Source organism: Zalophus californianus, chromosome 9 (assembly GCF_009762305.2).
Source record: "Zalophus californianus isolate mZalCal1 chromosome 9, mZalCal1.pri.v2, whole genome shotgun sequence".
Classification (NCBI taxonomy): domain Eukaryota; kingdom Metazoa; phylum Chordata; class Mammalia; order Carnivora; family Otariidae; genus Zalophus; species Zalophus californianus.
In genome coordinates this window covers 57,058,632-57,082,283 of record NC_045603.1, presented here as the reverse complement: position 1 = coordinate 57,082,283, position 23,652 = coordinate 57,058,632, and the positions used below count along the sequence as shown (strand labels likewise).

Below are 23,652 nucleotides of genomic sequence, written 5' to 3'. Positions count from 1 at the left end.
TCGATGCGGGGCTCGATCCCAGGACCCTGGGATCATGACCTGAGCCGAAGGCAGATGCTTAATGACTGAGCCACCCAGGCACCCCGCCATAATTTATTTAACCAGGTCCCTATTAATGGACTTTTAGGGTTATCCTAATAAGTTGCTATTACAAACAATTGAATAACCTTGTATATATATAAATACTGCATATGTCTATAGGATACATTTTTAGAAGTTGAGGTCTTAAAGTATATGCGCTTAAAAAAAATTTACTAACTGGTTCCAAACTGCCTCTCATATAGAGTTGCCCCTGGTCTGTATATGCCTTCTCCAATGCAATGCATTGTCAAAATATTTTATTTTGGCCACTGTGATAGATTAAAATGGTATTTCATGGTTTTAATATGCATTTCTCTTATTAATAATGAGGTTGTGCATCAACCAGCCATTTTGAAGAGCCATTATAACATCATTTTATGATGTTATATTTTATGAGAGCACTTATTGAGGTATACTTTACATACACTGAGTGCACAAATCTTATGCAAACGGTTTGATGAATTTTATAACATATTTTGACACCCATGTAACCACTACCCAGATAGGAATCTAGAGTATTTCTATCACCCCTGAAAGCTCCTTCTTGCCCCTGCCTGTTAGTATTGCTCCCAGGCATCCAGTATTGTGACTTCTATCACTAGCTAAGTTTTGTCCTTTCTTGAATTTCATACAAAGGGAATAATACAGTATGTGCTCCCTTGTGTTTGAGTTCTTTTACTAACACACTTTTGAGATTTATTGATGTTCTATTATGACATCATTTTATTTTATTTTATTATTTATTTTATTTTAAGTAGGCTCCACGCCTACTTGGAGCCCAATGCAGGGCTTGATCTCACGACCCTGAGATTGAGACCTGAGCTGAAATCAAGAGTCAGACATATAACCGACTGAGCCACCAGGCGCCTCTATTATGACATCATTTTAAATAGCAACAAAGAATAAAAATATACACACGCCATTATTTAATCAATTCCTTATGTTAACCAGTCCCCTAAATATTATTCTTTTCAGTTGTTTTCAATTTCTTGTTATTATAAGACAGTGTGATAATAAACATTCTTGTAACTAAATATTTGCCAAAAATATTTTCGTGGTATAAATTCTTAGAAGTAGAACATCTGAGTCATTGGATATGTGCAATTCACGACTTCTGATTATGTATTTCTGAATTGCCCCCATAAAAGTTGTATGGACTTACTGTCCTACTAGAAAAGGATGAAGGTGCTTATTTCAAGGAAATTATACCTCCTTGAACCCTTATCTACACTGGGTATTCCAATTAAGTTTGTGTCTTTCAATTCGATAAGTGAGTAACGACATTACTGTTTTAGTTTGAATTTGTATTTTTCCATTGTTAGTACCTAGATTTGTCCATTTTTTTCTCTTGAGGTTTATCTTTTTTGTTACTAATTTAAGAGAGTTCTTTATATAGTAAGAATGTTAATATCTTTGAAAAACTTAAAATTTTCTTTTTTAAAAAATATGCATTTTAATTTTAGAGAAGTTTCTTTTTTTTATGTTTATTTACTTATTTAAGTAATCTCTACACCCAATGTAGGGCTTAAACTCACGACCCCGAGATCAAGAGTTGCATGCTCTTCCAACTAAACCAGCCAGGTGCCCTTAATTTTAGAAAAGTTTTCAATCTAAAAAAAAGAGAAGAGAAACTCCTAAAATTCCACTGTCCAAGGATAACCACTATTAACATGTTTTTTTGTTAAAGATTTTATTTATTTATTTGAAAGAGAGACAGAGAGAGCATAAGCAGAGGGAGGGGCAGAGGGAGAGGGGACAAGCAGTTTCCCTGCTGAGTGCAAAACCCAACACATGGGGCTTGAGGACCCTGAGATAATGACGTGAGCTGAAGTCAGACGCTTAACCGACTGAGCCACCCAGGTACCCCTTACCATGTTTTTCTAAGCAAGACGTACATCTATACAAATACATTTTTTTTTTACAGAAATGGAATCATCCTTTACATACTTTTTTGTTTTTTACACCGCATACTATTTTATGTATTTATTTTTTGCATACTATTTTTTGATTAACAGTATTTTGTGTATACCTTGTCTTGTGATTACATATTTTTCTATAACATCACCTATAATATTTTACATTTTTAATTTAAAAGCAGTATGTTGTTACTGTAAAACATTTAAATATCACACACAAAAGATGTTGCAAGCCTGTTACTCTGCTCTCTGGTGATAACCACCATTAGTAGGTCTGCATGTAGTCTTCTATGTCTTTTTTCTAAAGCTGTTCTGTCCATATGCTTTTAAAAAAATATAATCACAGGGCGCCTGGGTGGCTCAGATGGTTAAGCGTCTGCCTTCGGCTCAGGTCATGATCCCGGGGTCCTGGGATCGAGTCCCGCATCGGGCTCCCTGCTCCTTGGGAGCCTGCTTCTCCCTCTGCTTCTCTCTCTCTCTCTGTCTCTCATGAATAAATAAAAAAAATCTTTAAAAAAAAAATATAATCACATTACACACACTGTTTTTATTTTTTCACTCAATTGGGCTTGAACATGTCAATATATGTAAACCAACCTCACTCATTTTAATGGGAGTAGAATATGGAGGTATCATAATCAATTCTATATATAGATGGAATATTGTGAATATTCCTACAGCCACTGTCTCCAGTTCTGGCCAATAAAAGTTTTATGATTTTCCTTAATTAGTTAAAACATGTCTCCCAAACTCTGGTGAACATAGACTTAGAGCTTTACATTTCAGATGGATAAAGATGGGCTCTGCAGTAAAACAATGTGACAACTAAGTCATAGGCTCTTTTTTTTAAAAAAAGGTTTTATTTATTTATTAGGGAGAGAGCATGAGAGGGGGGAGGGTCAGAGGGAGAAGCAGACTCCCTGCCGAGCAGGGAGCCCGATGTGGGACTCCAGGATCATGACCTGAGCCGAAGGCAGTCGCTAAACCAACTGAGCCACCCAGGTGCCCCTAAGTCATAGGCTCTTTATACTGAATGGCAGGAAAACACGACTGAGAAATTTGTCACTTGTGATGGAGAACAAGCATAGTCTCATTTAATCTTACCAGAGATCTTCCCTTTAGTATGAATAGATAGTGAATATATTCTTTGTTTGGCTCCCCAGGTTGTAAATATTTTGTATCTTTAACATCTTATCAGCTCACACGATTTGTAACATATAACCTAAACGAAACAAAATACTTGTAGGTCAGTGATTTGTTTCAGTTTCTCTTTACTTAAAGTTGATTCCTTAAAAGGAAACCCATGTTTCTGATTTCATGTATTTCTTTCACAGAGAGAGCTTGTGTTGATGTTTGTACAACAGCTCAGCAGCTTGGTATATGTATATTTCATTTATGTAATAGGGAACATACTAAACATATGTCCCTAACTTGGCATCTTTTGCTTAGTGCAAGATCCTTCCATATCAGGACATATGGATCTATTGAGGAAGATATTTTTAAACCTAGAGGTAGATTTTTAATGTGTTTAAAGATTTTATTTATTTATTTGTCAGAGAGAGAGAGCAAGAGCACAAGCAGGGGGAATGGCAGGGAGAGGGAGAAGCAGGCTCCCCACTTAGCAAGGAGCCTGATGTGGGCTCCATCCCAGGACCCTGGGATCATGACCTGAACCGAAGGCAGACGCTTCACTGACTGAGGCACCCAGGCGTCCCTAGATTTTTAATGTTAATGTATTGTTTTGTATTCTCCATGGCCTGTGGCCCTACTGTCTTTTCCCGTTTGGTTTCCCAGGGAGGGGGCTGGAGTGGTGGAATGCTAAATCATCACGCCAAGCCTGAGATCCCCTCACACAGTCTCACGCTGTGACACTTCCCAATGGCACTCTCTAGTGCATGGGATCAGCTCCTGGTGTCAGTACTAACTTTTGTTCCTCCTTCTCTAGCCCTCCTCATCCCCCCGGATCATCCGCGGATACAGATGGCTGAAAAACCAGATGCCTTCTCAGGCTAATGGAAGGGGGCTGCGGTATTTCTTCTCCCTCACATCCTGACTGCCAATGTCTGCCCTGTTTTATTCCCATTCTAGGGGAAGCCATATGTCTTTGACCGTGTGTTCCCCCCAAACACGACTCAGGAGCAAGTTTATCATGCGTGTGCCATGCAGATTGTCAAAGGTAATCTGTATTATCTTTGTAAGATGTATTTTTAGAGTGTATGTTTTCAGGTTCCCCATTCCTTACCCCACTTCTTTCCACCAGTGCTCTTTCTCTGCTGTGTCTTCCAGATGTCCTTGCTGGCTACAATGGCACCATTTTTGCTTATGGACAGACATCCTCAGGGAAAACACATACCATGGAGGTGAGGGTTCGGACTTCCATGAGGGGTGAGGAGCTGGGAGTGTAAATGAGAGGCCACGGAATCTCAGTGGGGCAAGATCTAAGAATCAAGCTGGCTTGGTCTGGAGGATGAACCGAGGGGCAGGAGTATAGTGGAACTTTAGTGAAATCCCTCCAGCCTGTTACAGTTTTCTATCCTTTCCACTACTCCAGTTTTCTTCTTTTGATCTGGAAAAGCAGCTGCACTAATATTCCAAAAGGCCACTCAATTCTCTCATCTTTCCAGTAAGAGGTAGACATGGCAGTGACTGCCTCCAACCTCAAGATGGTCTTTTTATCCACTGTGACCTTTGTGTTCACCTGCATACCTCTTGAGTTGTCTCATTCTTTCTGAGTCCCAGCCTCATTCTGGAATACCTTTACTCCCCAGGGAAAGCTGCATGACCCCCAGCTGATGGGAATCATTCCTCGAATTGCCAGAGACATCTTCAACCACATCTACTCCATGGATGAGAACCTTGAGTTCCACATCAAGGTGATCATGGCATGACAGCTGGGCATCCTCAGATGGGGCTTGGGAGGGGAACAGCTAGAATGAGCCTGCTAAGGACCTGGGCACCCCAACTTATTTTCCTGCTCTGGTTACCACCGTTCTTCTCTGTCAAGATACTCTCTTCTGCTCTTTCTCTCCTGCTACTACCATTTGAGCAGGGCACATTCACTTGAGATCCCTGGGTCAGGTTTAAGATAGGCCCTCTTCACTTTCTCCCTGACCAGGTTTCTTACTTTGAGATTTACCTGGACAAAATTCGCGACCTTCTGGACGGTGAGTGATGTTTAACCCCATTGGGCAGTGGGGGTGTGAGGAGGGCAAGGAAAAGAAAGCTCACATTGCTTTTGGCAAGAGATGAAGAGGACACACACTCTCACACCCGTGTCCCTTGCCCCCATTCACCAAAATTTCCAAAAGCAAAAAGGGTCAGAAGAGGGAGCTTCGACATCCAGGCCTATACAGTAACAGCCTGAGGCCAGTTGGAACATTGAGGCTACAATCCTGGAGGAGGAGAAACTGGCTTTCAGTGTGTGCTGGAAGTTTAAGCTTCATGGGGAAGTCTTTCTCTTTTTTCATTTAAAAAAATTTTTTTTTCAATTTATATATTTACTTACTTAGAGAGAGCGCATGAGTGGTGGTGGTGCGGTGGGGTGGGTGGGAGGAGCAGGGGGTGAGGCACAAGCAGACTCTGCACTGAGTGCCAAGCCCGACACGGGGCTCAATTTCATGACTGTAAGATCATGACCTGAGGCGCACTCAACTGACTAGGCCACCCAGGCGCCCCTCTCCTTTATTCACATAGAAGAGACTACTGTCTCAGTGGGCTACAGGGTGCGAGTTGGGGGTGGGGGTACTAGCCTTGCTTACCTGCATTGTCTTGATTCAGTGACCAAGACGAATCTGTCTGTGCATGAAGACAAGAATCGGGTGCCATTTGTCAAGGTGAGAGTGGGGACAGGGGCACCTGGGTGGGGGTCACTGCATTGAGATTTGAGGTGTGGCAGGAGGGAAGACCAGAGACCCGGAAATTGGAGGGCAGATGTCTTGGAGGAGTGAGATGTGCCAAGGGGCTGGGGAGAGTCTGAGGGCTTGGAAAAGACAGTTTTGAAAGGTTGTCTGGTCAGCGTGCAGGTAATATAATCTGCAGATTGACGTTTATGGGTGACTGTCCATTCGCCCCCTGCAGGGTTGTACCGAACGCTTTGTGTCCAGCCCAGAGGAGATTTTAGATGTGATTGATGAGGGGAAATCAAATCGTCATGTGGCTGTCACCAGTGAGTGGGGACCTAAGGGGCTCTTGAGTCTGGGAGCTTGCTGCTTGTCCGTGTGCTCTGGGACTGAGGGACTGGAAGTGAGCAAGGGCAGACTATGTCCTCCAGAAGAAGAGGCTCCTCTTGGGTGTGCGACCCAGGTGCCTGGGAGACGCAGTGGCGGGGCTAGTCCTGGCAGGTTCCCTTTCTCCCTGGGTCGGCCAGTGGTCAGTGGAGGCTGGGGGCTGAGGGCCTCAGCTCTGTAGGTGTTAGTACAGGGACCGCCCTTCCCTCTGTCCTGCAGACATGAATGAGCACAGTTCTCGAAGCCACAGCATCTTCCTCATCAACATCAAGCAGGAGAACATGGAGACCGAGCAGAAGCTCAGTGGGAAGCTGTATCTAGTGGACCTGGCAGGGAGCGAGAAGGTTGGGCACCTGGGGGTGGGGTGGGTAGGGAAGGAGGTCTGGGGGGGTACTTTTTAAAATCAAAATAACTCTTTGATTGAGATATAATTCACATACCACAAAGTTCACCATTTTGAAATATACAGTTCCATGGGTTTTAGGATACTTGGAAGGTTGTGCACCCATCACTACTAATTCTAGAACATTTTCATCACCTGTTAGCAGTCACTCCCTATTTCCCCCTCCCCTAGCCCCTGGCAACCACTAATCTACTTTTTGTCTCTGTGGATTTGCCTTTTCTGGACATTTCATATAAATGGGATGGTATCATATGGGGGCGGGAGGGGGTGGCTTTTGGCAAGAGGGCTTAGGGTAACAGAGGAAGGGCCTTGTCTGTTCTCTTCCCCTGTCTCCTCCCCTCCTTGGACTGACTCCCCCTGAGTAGAGAAGAGGCCACAAGAGCCCTCTCTCCCCCTGCAGCTCTCATGACACACTCATCCCTTAATGCTCTGGTAGGTCAGCAAGACCGGAGCAGAGGGAGCCGTGCTGGATGAGGCAAAGAATATCAACAAGTCACTGTCAGCCCTTGGGAACGTGATCTCTGCACTGGCTGAGGGCACAGTGAGTGTCCCTTAGGCCCTGTCCCATCATACCCAATGCATGGGGTGCGCGACCCCTAGTCAGCACCAGTCTCCTTCCTGATTCCCTTGTTGAGTATTTTTCTGATTCATGGTCTCCCTCCTCCCCCAGAAAAGCTACGTTCCATATCGTGACAGCAAAATGACACGGATTCTCCAGGACTCTCTGGGAGGAAACTGCCGGACAACTATGTTCATCTGCTGCTCACCGTCCAGCTACAACGATGCAGAGACCAAGTCCACCCTGATGTTCGGGCAGCGGTCAGTGGCAGGGTCCCTACTCCTGGGCCAGCCCCTGTTGCTCTCTCCCCTCCGTGTCACGCAAGCCTTCATGGAGGTCTCATCTCCCTGTTCTCCTCACCCAGGGCAAAGACCATTAAGAACACTGCCTCAGTGAATCTGGAGTTGACTGCTGAGCAGTGGAAGAAGAAATATGAAAAGGAGAAGGAGAAGACAAAGGCTCAGAAGGAGACGATCGCCAAGCTAGAGGCTGAGCTCAGCCGGTGGCGCAATGGTTAGAGAGGGTTCCACTGGGCGTGAGAGGTGGCGGGAGGAGGAGGCTGAGGGGACCAGTGGCGCCCTGTCGGGGGCAGGGCTTCAGGGCAGGCCAACCTCCCAGGAGGGCTGTGTTTCTGGAGGGGTGCAGTCGAGTGGTGTGAGGGAAGTGGAGAGGGGGCTGACCGCCCTTATCCCATCCCCCAGAAAATGTTGAATGTGCACTTGGCAACAGAGATGGAGACCTGCCTGGAGGTCTTGGCGTTGAGGAGTGAGGGAGGAAGGACTTCTGGATGCAGCTTTCTCTTCTCCCATCCCTCACCTTATTCTGCCTCTTGGCCAGGAGAGAATGTGCCTGAGACGGAGCGCCTGGCTGGGGATGAGGCAGCCCTGGGAGCTGAGCTCTGTGAGGAGACCCCTGTGAACGACAACTCATCCATTGTGGTGCGCATCGCGCCTGAGGAGCGGCAGAAATACGAGGAGGAGATCCGCCGCCTCTATAAGCAGCTCGATGACAAGGTGAGGACACCCGGGGCACAGAGGGGAGGTTGGTGGGATGAGAAGGGAGGGATTAAGGAATTCGCTTGTCCTGCCTTCTTCTTTTTATTTTAAAAAAGGGACAAATGCTCATTTTTGAACCTGTGGAAGAGAGCCCTGAGTAATGTTTAGAATTGTTGAATCACAATATCATACACCTGAAGCTAATAAAACACTGTATGTTAACTATACTGGAATTAAAATTAAACTTAATAAAAAATTGTACTATTAAGAAATTTAGAAGAGGGGCGCCTGGGTGGCTCAGTTGGTTAGGCGACTGCCTTTGGCTCAGGTCATGATCCTGGAGTCCCGGGATCGAGTCCCACATCGGGCTCCCTGCTCAGGGTGGAGTCTGCTTCTCCCTCTGACCCTCCCCCCTCTCATCCTCTCTCTCTCTTTCTCTCTCTCAAATAAATAAATAAATAAAATCTTTAAAAAAAAAGAAATTTAGAAGAGAAATAAAAACATATTGAAGAAGATGTAAGTCATCCATCATCGCACCATTCATAAATAATACTATGAACATTCTGCTTTTCTCCATACATAGAACATGCAATTGAGATACACTGTATATGTAACTTTGCATCTGATTTCTTCATTCTACATTGTATAAGGAGCAGTTTCCTACTTTGTTAACAATTCTTTACAAAAGTATTTTTTAAATGGCTGCCTAACAGTCCATTTATCAAAATGTATTGAACCATTTGTTTATTTCTAGTCTTCTAAGGCTTCTAGTCTTCTTTGCTTTTAGTAGCTTGTTCTTGCTCTTGTAAGTAATTCTGAAAGCACTATCTTTGCCTCTGAGGCCCAAGACTTTGCTTTTGAAAGATTTGATTAGAATGGAGCACTAAAGTGGGATTTCTAGGTTAGAGGACATGCACTTTAACCTAAAGGCTTTTGCTGTGTATTGTCAAGGTTATACCACCTTCCAGGGAGAAAGGAATTTGAAAGTGAGGGCAGGAGTGAGGCAAGAGACTGAGGGAAAAACTTCTTTTTAGGATATGGGGTTTCTAACTCAAAGCCTGAACTGTCTGGATTTTTGTCAGGATCCTACCTCTGCCCCACCTCCATAAGTCCAGACTCGATGGAGCTTCCCTTCACTCCATCTTTCCCCCTTGCCTCCAACAGGACGATGAGATCAACCAGCAGAGCCAGCTCATAGAGAAGCTTAAGCAGCAGATGCTGGACCAGGAAGAGGTAATGGGAAGGAGGGCAAGACATGAGAGGAGAGCGATGTGTTCCCTAAAAGGCATAAAAGACCTTTTACAACCAGATAGAAGAAGGGCTTAGTCTTCTGTGTCGGGCTTGGTCACCCCCCCGCCCAAAACTATTGAAGTCTGGGGACTTAACTGGGGCTTTGTGTAAAACACAGATTTGGAGTCTGGGTGCTTCTTCCTTCCGTGAAACCTACAGCCCACTTCCTCTTGATTCTTGCTTTGACCCTTGTCCCTCTCCTGGAGCTCTGCCCTCCAGGCTTAGGGTGCCAGAGAGGCCCCATCTGGGGCAGTGTTCTCGGCTTCCCCAGACCAGGGGGACATAGAGGCGGTCGCTGGCAGCAGACCCCCTCACGTGCCTTGCCTCTTCCTCCAAGCTGCTGGTATCCACTCGAGGAGACAACGAGAAGGTCCAGCGGGAGCTGAGCCACCTGCAGTCAGAGAACGATGCTGCTAAGGAGGAGGTAAAGGAGGTGCTGCAGGCCTTGGAGGAGCTGGCTGTGAACTATGACCAGAAGTCCCAGGAAGTGGAGGAGAAGAGCCAGCAAAACCAGCTTCTGGTGGATGAGCTGTCTCAGAAGGTGGTGAGTGTCTGACCGGGGTCCAGGAACCCCCTGGCCTCCAGAACATCCGCCACGTCCCAAGGGACCTCTGTGCCCCAGGAGCCACATCACACTCGTACCTTTGCCCTGCTGTGCTGTGTGCTAGGGGACCCTCTCCCGCCCTGTCACCACCCTTCGCCCTCCTGACCCCTGTCTCTCCCAGACCCTTGGGCAGGGCCTTTGTTCTCTCTGTAGCAGCCCTCGGGGTCATATACAAGGCAGAGGCTCTGCCCGGGCTAGGGAGGGTGGTGGGCAGATGGCAGCGGATGACATGAGGGGCTGTCCCCAGGCCACCATGCTGGCTCTGGAGTCTGAGTTGCAGCGGCTACAAGAGGTCAGTGGACACCAGCGGAAGCGAATTGCAGAGGTGCTGAATGGGCTGATGAAGGACCTGAGTGAGTTCAGTGTCATCGTGGGCAACGGGGAGATTAAGCTGGTGAGTGGGGCTGGGGGCAGCAGGTCATTCTTGCTCTGGGCACTGGTGGGAGAGGCAGGGGGGCACCACCCAGGCCCTCAGGGATACTGAGGAAGGTGGGCCAAAGAGCCAGGAAACATGCCTTTAAACTAGACCCGGGAAAACAAGTAGAATTTGCATAGCCTCAGCTGTAAATACACCTTCTAGAGGGTGCTGAATAAAAGGCCATAGAGATGTGCATATAGCTGGCATGAGAAGTGAGGCACAGAGCTGGGAATGAGATACGCAAATCCGTAACAGTGACCATCGGGCTGATCAAGCAGATCAATGTGACTCCAAATCACATTGCTTTATAAGATGGAAGAGGGTGACTGTCAGAATTGGATCTTTAAGTGCAGGGAGAAGGATTTAGTATGAAATGCCAGGTGATAGCAGCTAAAAGTTGTTTGGAAGATACGTGTGCCACCCGAGTCTGTGTGTGTGCGGGTGTGTGCGGGGATGGGCAGAATGCACGGGAATGGGAAAAAGCTTCCCTGCAGCTGAGAAGCACCTCTTCCTGCCCTCTCCCACCCTGCAGCCGGTGGAGATCAGCGGAGCCATCGAGGAGGAGTTCACAGTGGCCCGACTCTATATCAGCAAAATCAAGTCGGAAGTCAAGTCTGTGGTCAAGCGCTGCCGGCAGCTAGAGAACCTGCAGGTTGAATGTCATCGCAAGATGGAGGTGACTGGGCGGGAGCTCTCATCCTGCCAGCTCCTCATCTCCCAGGTGAGCGCCGGGCCCTGAGAGTCTTGGCATGCCGTGGGAAGGAGGACGATTCTGCGACTATGGGATAAGACTCCCAGCACCTGCCGTCATGTCAAGGGCCTAGGGTCAACCACAGTCCAGGACAGAAGAGCCTGGGCTAGCTGGGGAGGGTCCAGGCCAGGGAAGGGAAGGTTCAGAGGGGATACCACCCTCTGAGCTGATGGGGTCTAAAGGAAGGGTCTCCAAAGAAAGGGCCCCTGGCCCTGTGTCTTCAGGCCGGTGCAGCAGACGGGGAGGACCTGGGAGGAAAGCTGCAGAGGTCAGTGTCACCCAGCTGTGTCCTTGACTCCATCCCTCTTCTTCCGCTCACTAACCCTTCCCCCATTAGCATGAGGCCAAGATCCGCTCGCTTACAGAATATATGCAGAGTGTGGAACTAAAGAAGCGGCACCTGGAAGAGTCCTATGACTCCCTGAGCGACGAGCTGGCCAAGCTGCAGGCCCAGGGTGAGGCCTTCTTCAACCTCTAAACCACATGACCTGGGATCTGAGATCCTGGAGGCGGGCAGGGAGGAAAAGCCACAAACATCAAATAGACCTCCTAACAGCATGCTCCTCCCATGCATTAGACTGAGATTGTGGAAGCTTTGGCCTGTAGCTTATTGTACACAAGCCATGAAACCCTCCGTGGATCTCTTTCCCTGTCGTATCAAATCGCACTGTCCTAACCCAGAAGAATATCCCTGAGGGCCCATATCCCTGAAGGTCCATGTCCCCTGCCCTACCTACAACTCTGGTCGCAAAGTGAAGTTCTTTCTGGAGGAGGTAGGTGTGATGTAAGCCGTGCTCCTTTCCCTCTTTCCCTCAGAAACTGTGCATGAAGTGGCCCTGAAGGACAAGGAGCCAGACACACAGGATGCAGATGATGTAAAGGCAAGTGGGGAAGGGGCAGGGGGGCACAGCCGGGGCATAGCCAGGGCCCAGCACGGCCGCGCTGGCCCTCTCCCAGCTGGTGCCTGGGAGTCTGGCTTTGAGCGTGGGGTGGGGCTGTTCACAGAAGGCCCTGGAGGTACAGATGGAGAGTCACAGGGAGGCCCATCACCGGCAGCTGGCCCGGCTCCGGGATGAGATCAATGAGAAGCAGAAGACCATCGATGAGCTCAAAGAGTAAGAGTCCCCCTGGGTGGCTCCGGCCTCCAAGTAAGAGTCCCCCTGGGTGGCTCCGGCCTCCACGGCTCCCTCTTGGCCCAGGGTCTGGTTTGTTCACTTCCACGGGCCACTCCCCCTGACCATGCCACAGCTTTGTAGCCCAGCTCCAGGAGGCACGGGAGTGAGGACTAGTTCTTCTCCTTGAGCTCTTGTGATTGGGTAGCCCATGGCTTCTCACTCTGTCGTGGAAACCATGGCCTGCATCTGCCTCCGATAATTCGAAAGTAGATGCATCCATCAGTCCTGACCAGACCCACTTGTACCAGAAGGAAAACTTTTGCAGGGCTGGTCTTCCCTTTCCCACTCATTAATAACCTTTTTGTTCTCTCCAACACCTCCTTGCCCTCTGCAGCCTGAATCAGAAGCTGCAATTAGAGCTAGAGAAGCTTCAGGCTGACTACGAGAAGCTGAAGAACGAAGAACATGAGAAGAGCAGCAAACTCCAGGAGCTGACGTGAGTGATGGCCCAGACCACTACTCATGCACACCTGCAGAGGCAGGGCACGATGCAGGTGGGGAAAGGGTGGCCACAGGAAGCAAATGCCTCAGACGAGTCATAGGATGGGGTGGGAAGGACCAAAAAAAAAAAAAAAAAAAGGAGAGAGAGAGAGAGAGAGAGAGACGTTCAGAAATGACCTCTATTGAATATTAGCTGCCCTGGCCTGGAAAGATGCCTGTGATGTTCTGTTAAGGGTGAAAAGCAGGCTACAAAACAATATGAATGGTATGATCCCATACAATTTTTGTGGGATATACCTGCATAGAAGTAAGAGTCTGGAAAGACTGACACCAGAATGTTATGTTGGTTTGATCTGTCAGTAGTAGAATTATGGGCTTTTTATGAAACTCATCTTACTTTAGTTTTCTTTTCTAATTTCTACATAGCAAACATGAGAAACTTGTATAATAAGTAATAATAAAGTCTAGATCAAAGGAATGGAGAGGGAGGAGAGAGGGAGGAAGGACAGTCCTGAGGGACTCTTGTGTTTCCTTCTCGCCCCAGATTTCTGTACGAGCGACATGAACAGTCCAAGCAGGACCTCAAGGGTCTGGAGGAGACAGTTGTGAGTGGTTTCCCTCTGTGCCAAGTTAACAGGGTGAGGTGGGGGCTTCATTTCTTTCCCTGACTTCTCCATAACCCCATTCCTTATACAGTGTCAGTCTGTGGCATAATCAGGACACATCTTTTCCTAAAGGATGAGTGATTCACCTGCCCAGATAGACTGACGCTTCCTATAATTTTGGAGTGAAAATATTGACCTGGTATTTGGCTACCCACAATGTGTCATCATTCTTTCCAGGCCCGGGAACTCCAGACCCTCCACAACCTTCGCAAGCTGTTCGTTCAAGACGTCACGACTCGAGTCAAGAAAGTGAGTGCCATCCTTGGAATCTTCCCAGCCCCTGTACTGTCCCCTGCCCACAGGTTTCTCCAACCCCTGTGGCCTCCAGTGGAGATGGCTTGACCTGGTGTGGGTGAGACCTTTTTGGCCTGGGACAGCCACATCTTTCCCCCCGTCTTTCATCAGAGTGCAGAAATGGAGCCCGAGGACAGTGGGGGGATTCACTCCCAAAAGCAGAAGATTTCCTTTCTTGAGAACAACCTGGAACAGCTTACAAAGGTTCACAAACAGGTAAGAGTAGGGGAAGGGGTGAAGAGAACTCTCGAGGCTAGGTGCCTAGGAGACCCAAATCCTCCGAGGTCCCTTGGGTTTAGGAAATCTGCTTTTGCATGTTTTCCTTACTTTTCCCTTTACTTTTCCTATGAATCCCTTCTTTATCCATGTTTGGTTCCACTTTTACCCTGTTCTTTGTTCCATGCCTGTTCTCCCTTCTCAAAGCTCCCAACTGCCTCTGCTCAAAGTGAAATCCCCCAGGCCTATGGATTTGGAGGGAGAGGTTGAAACTGGTAGAGGTTTCAGAGGCACGGGGCTGTAACTACACAGGAGGGATACTGGTCAGAGGCAAGGAGAAGCCAGGGAAGTTGGGCTTTCTCTCACGGAGAGAACTCCATCTGCATAGACCTGGGGCAGGCATGCAGGGTAATTAAAGGATGTCCTCCAGATGGCGCAACCAGCCCCTGGGTGGGCCTGGTTGAAACTCCTGTGTATTAAGTTGCTGCCTCTCTGTCCCCCTCCTTGCTGCTGCGGCTCCCTAGGTGGATGACTGGGTTTCAAAGGTATGGGGTGGGGAGCTAGAAGGGGCAGTCCAAAGGAGTCAGGACAGGAAATGTTTGGTGCATACAGAGCAGGAGCACCCTCGCTAGCGCCAAATATCTGAGCCTTGAAGATGTGCCACAGTGTGTCAACTGGCTCTTCTAACTGACTCGTGAAATAAACCCTAATCTATACTTTATTCCCTTGCTTTCAAACCCACCTGAACATTTGATCTAGACTCATATTCTCACTAAACCGGAGCTTAAATTTCTCATTGCAATGCCCAGCATATGTAGCAGATACGTGGCACATCTTTTTTTTTTTTAACATAAATAATTTTTAAAAAATCCCAGAGCCGTGGCCCAGTGATAATCTGCAGGGTATATTTATTTTATCTGGGCCCGCAGAGGGCTGTACTATCATCTTTCCCCCTTTGCTTATTATACAGCAGTATAACAATGTAACAACATTCTGGAAAAGTTCAAAGTCCAGGGAAGAAACATTTGTAATCAGTTCTGCAGACCTATGTTCCTTTCTCTGTGTTCACTTTCCTTCTCTGTCCAAATGCATGCAGAATTGCTTGTTTTTTCCCAATATTTTTATTGTGGTAAAATACACATAAAATTTGCCACCAGAACAATCTTTAAGTTCAGTGGTATTAAATGCATTAAATGCACATTAAATGTGCAACACCCCCACCGTCCTTCCCCATCCCTGTCATCTTGTAAAACCGCACCTCTATACCCACTACCCAGTAACTCCCATCCCCCTCCCTCCCAGACCCTGGCAACCACCATTCTTCTTTTGTTCTCTATGATTTTGACTCCTTGAAGTACTTCCTATAAGTGGAATCCTGCAGGATTTGTCCTTTTGTGGCTGGCTTATTACACTCGGCATCATGCCCTCCAGGCTTATCCAGTGTCGGATGTGTCGGGAAACCACAGACTGTTTCCTTTTTCCTCACTGAAGCCGCTGCCTCTCTCTGCTCAAAGTCCCAAAGACCAAAAACAACTCACCTAGATGACGGAGGCCTCCTCACAATGTCCTACCTCTGCAGACGCAAGACTAGAAAGGGAAATGAGAGAGATGTAGAAACTTCTCAGTTCACAGACTATTAAATAGCCAGGCCTTCAGCCCTAGTCTTAATTAAGCTGAACTCTTGTCACAGCCAACCATTGTTTACAATCTTTAAATTGTCCAAAGTGGAAGGGGCACTTATGTATTTCCAGGCCCTGCTCTTTCTCCCTGGGCTCCCTGCTGTACCAGCTTACCTGGTATCCTCCAAGGCCGGCTCCTGCAGGCCGGAGGCCCCCCCCCCCCCCCCCCCCGTTATTGTGCGCAATCCTATAAAAAGATCAGGAAGTCTTCTCTGGCTGCAAGGTGGTTGCTACCACTCTCTAGCTTAAATTAAATGGGGGAAGGACAACCCAGGAAATCCTTGAATGTGAAGGTAACGAGCACAAATGTTTGTGAGCCTTCAAACATTTTCTTTCCTTCCTGTGGGGTGCTGTGTGAATGTGTGTGGGTGGGGGGTGAGGGGGGCTCCCATGTTTCAGCTTCTGCTCCTGCTATCCACTGCACCTAACCTGCCCTCAAAACCATATCCACCTTCCAGACTGCCCCTGCGCTCTTGCTGTCCCGCCCTGTGCATGCCTACAAAGCCATCTCTGGGTGAGGGGTGCCTCATCCCCACGGTTGCCCTGGGGCTGTTGGTCTGGCACAAGCGGTGAGGTATTGGGGGGTGGGTATCGAGGCCAGGAAAAGACTGGGACGGAGCACTGTCCCAAGAGTTCTGGGCTACAGTGGAGCTGGCACGTTTTGCTACTCAGAAAATGATGTGACTTTTTCATGCCTGACCACTGTTTGCTCCGGGAGAAGGAAAAAACAGGCCAGAAGAGCAGTTAGGTCAAGGGAACGAGGCCTTTCGAGGAAAGAGTGCTGTCTCCGTCTTCCCTGACTTGATTTCTCTTTATTCTCTCTCCCTGCCCCGCACCCCCACGCTCCACCGCTGGCTCTCTCTTGGGTCTCCGGCTTTGCCTTGGCCTCTTCCCTCGGGCTTACCCCACAGCTGGTACGTGACAATGCAGATCTGCGTTGTGAGCTTCCTAAATTGGAAAAACGACTTAGGGCTACGGCTGAGAGAGTTAAGGCCCTGGAGGGTGCACTGAAGGAGGCCAAGGAAGGAGCCATGAAGGACAAGCGCCGGTACCAGCAGGAGGTGGACCGCATCAAGGAGGCCGTCCGGTACAAGAGCTCCGGCAAGCGGGGCCATTCTGCTCAGATTGGTGAGTGGCTGTAGGTGGCAGCAGCCCAGGTGGAATTACCGCGGGGGGAGATCAGCACGTTCCTAAGGGTCAGGCAACTAGATGATTGCTTTCTCTCCTACCTCCACCCCAGCATCACCCCACTACCATCCCCCCAAAATGTATAAAAGTGAGTGATGTCATGAGCAGCTCGGTTCAGCTCCAGCTCCATGACTTCCAGGACCGGGGCAACTGCAGGGAAACGGCCTCCTCATGGTCATTTTCCTTACTTTACCACAGCCAAACCCGTCCGGCCCGGCCACTACCCAGCATCTTCACCCACCAACCCCTATGGCACCCGGAGCCCTGAGTGCATCAGTTACACCAACAGCCTCTTCCAGAACTACCAGAACTTGTACCTGCAGGCTGCGCCCAGCTCCACCTCAGACATGTAGTGAGTGGGCCCCGGGCGTGGGCTGGAGTCCCAACCCAAGGCTCTGTGCTCTCTGTAAGGCATAGGTTGGGTCAGCTGCTGGCTGACACTTAATTCCTTTCCTAAGTAGCTTCATCTCAAACCCCTTCTCAACTTCACACCTACGGTTAGAAGGTGGGCATTGCCCTCTCAGCCTGTGGTGCTGTTTGTTGTCCTCTGTTCTCTGGGGACAGGAGGGGTGTACGGCTCCATCCCCACGGGGATTACGGGTCCTCAGATATCGGAGGGTGGGTGCCAGAGGCATCATCTCTCTCCTCTGCTCCACCCAGCTTTGCAAACTCCTGTACCAGCAGCGGGGCCACATCTTCCGGCGGGCCCCTGGCTTCCTACCAGAAGGCCAACATGGACAATGGTGAGTGAAAAAGATGGGTGACCAGCCTTTGGGATCCCCAGGGCAAGTTGAAAAGTAGAAGAAAAGTAAGTGACCCTGTGCCTACAGCTTGAACGCTGCCCATCCCTTCAGGGTCTTGGAGTCTTAGAAGTAGATTCCTCCTATTGCGGTGCCTGTCCCCACCCTCCCCTGTCTTCCCCTTTCTCCTTTCCTTCAGAAGGGGTCAGGGAGAACTTTCTCCAACAAAATGATCAGGCAGCTTGGGGGAGTTGAAAATACAGAGCCACAGACCCAGGTGGCAGCTATACTCCAAAGTCTTACCTTTTTCTCTAAGGGGTCAGGATGAGAGAGGGTTTGGGGAGATGGCTTCTAACACCCCGTCTCCTTTTTTCTTCTCCTAATCCTGTATTCTCAATGATGATGTCTTCAGGAAATGCCACAGATATCAATGACAACAGGTACACCCGTCCCCATTGCTCTTGAGTTCTCTGGGTGGGACCAGAAGAAATGGTTAAATTTCCCTCGTGCCCTACTTAGAGGTTCTCTGGAGCCTGCAGGGAAAGGAGGAGGAAATGAGGACCATTCTCGTCATCACCGGGTTGTCCCGAGGAGCCACTCATCCCCTGCCTCTTGGTACAGAGAGCACATCCTCTCCTCCAATCCCACCTGTGGCTTCTCTCCACTCCGTCGTGGGGGCTGGGGGAGTGCCATGGCCATCTGATGACCTGGCTTTGTCTCCTTCCTTTGGGAACTCTGTGATCTTGGGCGAGTCAGCTCCATCTCTCCAGCCTTGGTTTTCCTTGTATTCCTGTAAATCCTGAATAGTCCCTACCTTTTGTTGTCTCACAGGGATGCTATGAGAGCAAAGTGACAGGGATGTTTTCCTCTATTCGGAGCTGACAATGCTGGGTCTGTTCTTCTAGGAGTGACCTGCCTTGCGGCTATGAGGCTGAGGACCAGACCAAGCTTTTCCCTCTCCACCAAGAGACGGCAGCCAGCTAATCTCCCTCATGGACTGCCGCATACCTGCACTTTCAGGTAGCTTCAGGCTGCTTCCTCTGACCAGCCTCCGGTTGCCTCCTGTCTGGCCCTCAGCCTCTTTGTTTCTCCTGCTTTTTTTCATCATCTCAAAACTTTTACTATATAGTCGTCCCTCAGCTCCTGCTTTCCCTGCCTGGGGGATAGGCCCCTCCTGGCCCCCAGGCTCCAGACACTGACCTCCCCTCCTCCCCCGCTGATGCTTTCCTTTTGGCCAAAGCAGTAACCACAGTACTGCTTTTCGGCCACTAGGGGTCACTGCCACATGTCAAAAAGAGTGAGCAGGGGTGATGTCCGTCTAGAGCCACACCCCGCCCCCGGAATGTAGTGGATATTAGGAGACCTTGAGAGATCATCTCAACCCCCTGTCTGCCTCCACCCTAAAAGAATTTTGGATGGATAGGTATTTTCTGAACCAAGATACCTCCAGTAAAGGAGGTGTTGGCTTCATTCCTGTACCTGTGTCCCATACATCTCCTATCTGCGTAGGTCACCAGTAAGCTTTAGGAAATGCCCCAGGAGGTCTGACTTGTTGTCTCCACACTGCAGCGTCAGCACTCCCCTGCCACCTTGCTCCGTGGAGGTAGTAAATAGCTGTGTTCCCCCTCGTAGCCCCCTCGTTCCACCTCTGTCCCCAGGTCCTCTCTTCCAGCAGCTCAGGCACCTTCCCGGTGCTTGTGTGTCACCAGGCTTCTCACTGGCTTTAGGGCCCAGAACTAGACATTAGGAGCCTGTCTTACTGTCCCCTTTGGATCTCTGGAGAACTAGAAATGAGAGGAATAGGGCCAGTCGCTCACTGGGCTGCGTCCATGCCAAGCCCTCTCTGGGGGCTTTCCAGGGTAGTAGGCCAGGCACACAGAGGCAGAAGGGCGTGAGGAGCAAGGGAGGAGGGATGGGGAAGAAAGAGGAAGGCCTGGGGGAGAGGAGCAGGCCCTGGGGGAGTGGGGTCCAGTTGGTGGCATTAAAGGAACAAGACTGTAAGTCGAAGTTTGTACAAATGCCACCCTGTTCCTGTTGAGTGGCTGGGCTGCAAGGTGGTTCCTCACAACCTCTTTCTCTTTCTTCCCCAGTTTCTAAGAGGGCCTGAGGCCTCTCCTCTCAGCATGCTGCAAACCTGTGGTCTCTGATACTAACACCTCCCTCCCAACCCTAGTTGTTCAACTGTACTGTTTGATGTCTTCTCTTACTCTGTACCTCTTTGTACTCTGTATCTGTATATCAAAAGCTGCTGCTATGTCTCTCTCCTCTCTGTCTTACTCTCTAAGTATCTAATGATGTATTTAGCAATTTCTAAGCATAGTATACTCACTCTCCTCATTTGGGGCAATAGGGAGGAGGGTGAGTGTTTCTTCTTTCAAACACGCGTCTCTCACACTGAGTGGTATTAGTCATGGAGATGATAAAAGGAAAAATGGGAGCTAGAGGGCCATGACCCTTCACACACACACACGCACGTGCACACACGCACGCGCGGACACACGCACGCACACACACAAAGCCTTAAGTGGAAGAATGTCTTAGCGTCAGAAGAAGACACAGAAACAGACTCTCCCCCTCCTTTTTCACCGACAGCACAGGGGAGGGTAACCTGGAAGGACTGCTACCTGACACGTAGAATTTTCTTCATATACCCCTCAACTGAACCACCCTCCCTTTTTGTACCTTTTGCCTTCCTCTTCCTGTCCCCTGACCCCCTGCCCCGATGACCGAGGACATGGATTGTTCAAGGGACCATTTCCCTTTCTCCTCAAAACTCCTTTTGATATTCTCTGCCCCAGAACTCATGAACAGAACCTAGAGTTGCTTTAAAGTATTTGGAAAACCTGAGGAGGCAGACCCTTCCCAACAGTCTGTCAATGGCTGCTCATATGTCTGGTGATAGTTACAGGCACGTGTAGTCAGCGAATTGCTTCTGTGGGGTTGGGGGTGAACAGGCTGGGAAATTCCAAGTATTTTTTGCCACAGTAATGAGCTGGATTCTTTTCTCTGTCCCATATTGGGCTGCATGTTCTTCTCATGTCCACCTTTTGGTTTGGGACCTTCCAGTTCATTGGCAAAATACCTATCTCAAGATGCTTTCCTTTCCGGCTAGAGCCTGACTTTTCCCCATGATGCATAAAAAATTTTTTTGTTTGACAGAATTCCTTTGATAATGTCCCCATCTGGTTTTAAGTGCACTTTGAAGAAATGGGCAGAGCAGATTTTCCAGACGGGGGGGGGGGGTGAGGGGGGAGTTCTCTCCCCCCAACACTGCCCCATGTAATTGATAGGACTGTTATTTTGGTTTCAGACATCCTTTCCTTCCACATGGTGCTAAGGTGGTTTTCTAGGTAACTACAGGGGTGGAGAGTGGAGGTCAAAATCAACAAAGTCCAAATCAAGAAAGTCTGGTGTCCAGACACCCAGTCTTATGTAGGATGGAAGAACAGGATCCCCCAGCAGCAGGGCAACCATCACCTAGCTTCTAAGGCAAGAAAGAAAGCTTGGGGTGAGTGCCAGCTTATAAATGCAGGCCGTATTGGCCTGGGACTCCTTCAAGGGAAAAAGTTCCTTCTTCCTTCACCTGTTGGGCCCCTCTTAGCAATTATGGAAAAATGCAGGGAAAAATCTACCAGAAGGGTGTAGAGTAAATCCAAGGCAGCGATATTCAAACATTTTTAAAAATAAATCTTATATAGAATCCTGATATAAAAAATAACCCAAAGTGACGCAAACCTGGGCAGTTTACATTTTCTTGATTTGGTGGAAAATGCTTCGTTAGTGGAGGAGCTCTTGAATGGTCCTAAGAGTTCAGAACCTGAGGGTTCTGTAGAGTAGTTTGCAAGCCACTGCTCTGAGGGAAAGGGGTTCAGCTTGGCTCCCCTGCCCCAAGCCCCTAACTCAGAGCAGAGAGGGAAAGGCCCAATGGGAGAAGAAGGAAGATGCCTGTGCACCTGTGGACTTGAGCTAATATTTGCCAACAGGGCAGCTGAGAAGCCAGTGGGCTTTATGTAATCTTGCCACCAAATAATTCTTTTAAAACGCATAAGAAAACGTGAAGGTGTTGGGCAGATGAGGAGAGAGATGTAAGGGGAATCTAATTCACTTACATAAATAAGAACACGCACGCAAGGCCTTCACCAGAAGCTTCACTCTACATCCCCCCCACCCCAGCATCCCTTTCCAGAGAGCCAGGGTCACCACAAGGGGCACCTGGTCTGCCCACTCACATCTGCCAAAATGTTGCATGCCAGTGTGGAAGACAAACCAAGCCGCACAAACCCCAGTGTGTATTTACTTGATGTACATAGATACCTTGAAAATAAAATAAATTCAATGATGACTCCGCGGTGTTGTAAATCTTTATCCCTTCCCGGTCCCACTCCCTTACTTGCATGTAATGGCATTTGACAGCGTGGTATATATCCTTCCAGATGTTTTTCTATATATTTACACACGTTTGTTTGTTTTCCCCACTTGACAATATATCCTGGAGACCTTTTCGTGTCATTATACATAGACTTACCTCATAAAATAGGGGTGCCAGTTGATTAAGCATCCGATTCTTGATTTTGGCTCAGGTCATGATCTCAGGGTTGTGGGACTGAGCCTGTGTTGGGCTGCACTCAGCATGGAGTCTGCTTGAGAGAATCTCTCCCTCTGCGCCCCTGTCCCCCGCTTGCATACTCTCTCACTCTCTCTCTAAAAATAAATGAATCTTTAAAAAAAAAAAGTACCTCATTAAAATATAGATACAATTTTTCATTAACTTATCATGTAATTTTTCAACCATTCCACTACTGGAGGACATCAATCTAGGTTGTTTGTAGTTTTTAACAAAAGATAGTATCCCATTCTCTTCATTTTTTTCCCCCAGACCATCACCTCAGTCCCAGTGTTAATTCTGTCCCTCTCCAGTGGGACTCCATTCCTCCTTTGCCAACAGCTCAGTTCTCTTGTCCCAAGATCATCTACCACATTCACCCTTCTGACCCCTATTTTATTTTATTTTGTAAGTAAGCAAGCTGTATGCCCAATGTGGGGCATGAACTCATGACCTGGAGATCAAGAGGCACATGCTCTACCAACTGAGCCAGCCAGGCACCCACTATCCCCATTTTAGAGCGTACCCCTATGTGTCCTCTCTGCTCATACCTTGGAGCTTCTGAGATGAATGGAGAAAAATGCATGACTGAAACACTGGGGCAACTGAAAGCCTAGGAAGGTAACTGGCCCTTTGGTGCTTCTCATGGCTTCTGTGTATCCCTACTGGGTTTCCTTGCTTGCCTCCCAGAGCAGCTGGTCAACACTCTTTTCCCTTCTCACCTCCTCTGTTAGGCAAACAATTAAGGCAATTGATCACGAAATTCTTCATCTGCCCTCCTTCCCTACACACTTACCTATATCTGCACCAATCCTTTCCTTTCTTCCTCCTAACAGCTGATAAATCTCTCTTCTCTGGACTAAAGCAAGTCCCTTCTAGATCCTTCATTCTTGAGATACTTACATAGACCCAATATATACAATACCTAAAAGTGTGGCACACGGGCAGTTTATATCTTCTTTGTGATTTCTCCCCTTCTTGTAAGGTCTCCCTGAAAAGTGTGTTTCTTTTACTTTTTTAAGTAATCTCTGTGCTCAACTTGGGGCCCAAACTTACAATCCTGAGATCAAGAGTCACATGCTCTACTGACTGAGCCAGCCAAGTGTGCCCTGAAAAGTGTGTTTTTACTGTGCTTCTCTATAAGTGACTCCCCATGTTGTTTTCTTACAGCCAGATTTCCTGACAAAGTCCCAAGCTTCCCCTCCCCACTTCTTCATCTCCCATTCATTCCTCAGCCCACCTTGAACTGGCTCTTGTTCTGCTGAAACTGCTTTCTGAAGGTCACTGGTTGCCAAATGCAATGGGCACTTCTCCATCCTTGTCTTGCTTCACCTCTCCATGACATGTGACACTGCTCTCCACTCCTTCCTTCTGGAAACTCTACTCCCTGGTCTGTGACCCTGCTCTC

At 48.4% G+C, this 23,652-nt stretch overlaps 1 protein-coding gene across 2 annotated transcripts in view; it reads left to right on the top strand.

The window, feature by feature from the left end:
• Positions 1 to 21,988, top strand: part of KIF5A (kinesin family member 5A) — a 29,610-nt gene extending 7,622 nt beyond the window's left edge. Inside the window, exons 2-30 of one of the 2 annotated variants that reach the window (XM_027595259.2) lie at positions 4,086 to 4,173; positions 4,284 to 4,357; positions 4,766 to 4,870; positions 5,113 to 5,161; positions 5,775 to 5,830; positions 6,075 to 6,162; positions 6,443 to 6,567; positions 7,063 to 7,167; positions 7,297 to 7,445; positions 7,550 to 7,698; positions 8,023 to 8,198; positions 9,345 to 9,413; positions 9,808 to 10,014; positions 10,322 to 10,468; positions 11,025 to 11,213; positions 11,581 to 11,698; positions 12,060 to 12,124; positions 12,249 to 12,358; positions 12,753 to 12,854; positions 13,404 to 13,464; positions 13,702 to 13,773; positions 13,930 to 14,034; positions 14,559 to 14,579; positions 16,625 to 16,841; positions 17,100 to 17,253; positions 17,562 to 17,644; positions 18,054 to 18,081; positions 18,547 to 18,661; positions 19,732 to 21,988. In XM_027595259.2, coding sequence (XP_027451060.1) covers positions 4,086 to 4,173; positions 4,284 to 4,357; positions 4,766 to 4,870; positions 5,113 to 5,161; positions 5,775 to 5,830; positions 6,075 to 6,162; positions 6,443 to 6,567; positions 7,063 to 7,167; positions 7,297 to 7,445; positions 7,550 to 7,698; positions 8,023 to 8,198; positions 9,345 to 9,413; positions 9,808 to 10,014; positions 10,322 to 10,468; positions 11,025 to 11,213; positions 11,581 to 11,698; positions 12,060 to 12,124; positions 12,249 to 12,358; positions 12,753 to 12,854; positions 13,404 to 13,464; positions 13,702 to 13,773; positions 13,930 to 14,034; positions 14,559 to 14,579; positions 16,625 to 16,841; positions 17,100 to 17,253; positions 17,562 to 17,644; positions 18,054 to 18,081; positions 18,547 to 18,625 — 2,991 coding nt within the window. In that variant the 3' untranslated portion in view covers positions 18,626 to 18,661; positions 19,732 to 21,988. The remainder of the gene's footprint in view (positions 1 to 4,085; positions 4,174 to 4,283; positions 4,358 to 4,765; positions 4,871 to 5,112; positions 5,162 to 5,774; positions 5,831 to 6,074; positions 6,163 to 6,442; positions 6,568 to 7,062; positions 7,168 to 7,296; positions 7,446 to 7,549; positions 7,699 to 8,022; positions 8,199 to 9,344; positions 9,414 to 9,807; positions 10,015 to 10,321; positions 10,469 to 11,024; positions 11,214 to 11,580; positions 11,699 to 12,059; positions 12,125 to 12,248; positions 12,359 to 12,752; positions 12,855 to 13,403; positions 13,465 to 13,701; positions 13,774 to 13,929; positions 14,035 to 14,558; positions 14,580 to 16,624; positions 16,842 to 17,099; positions 17,254 to 17,561; positions 17,645 to 18,053; positions 18,082 to 18,546; positions 18,662 to 19,731) is intronic. The other variant, XM_027595261.2, reaches the window with a different exon arrangement.
• Positions 21,989 to 23,652: the final 1,664 nt, after the last annotated feature.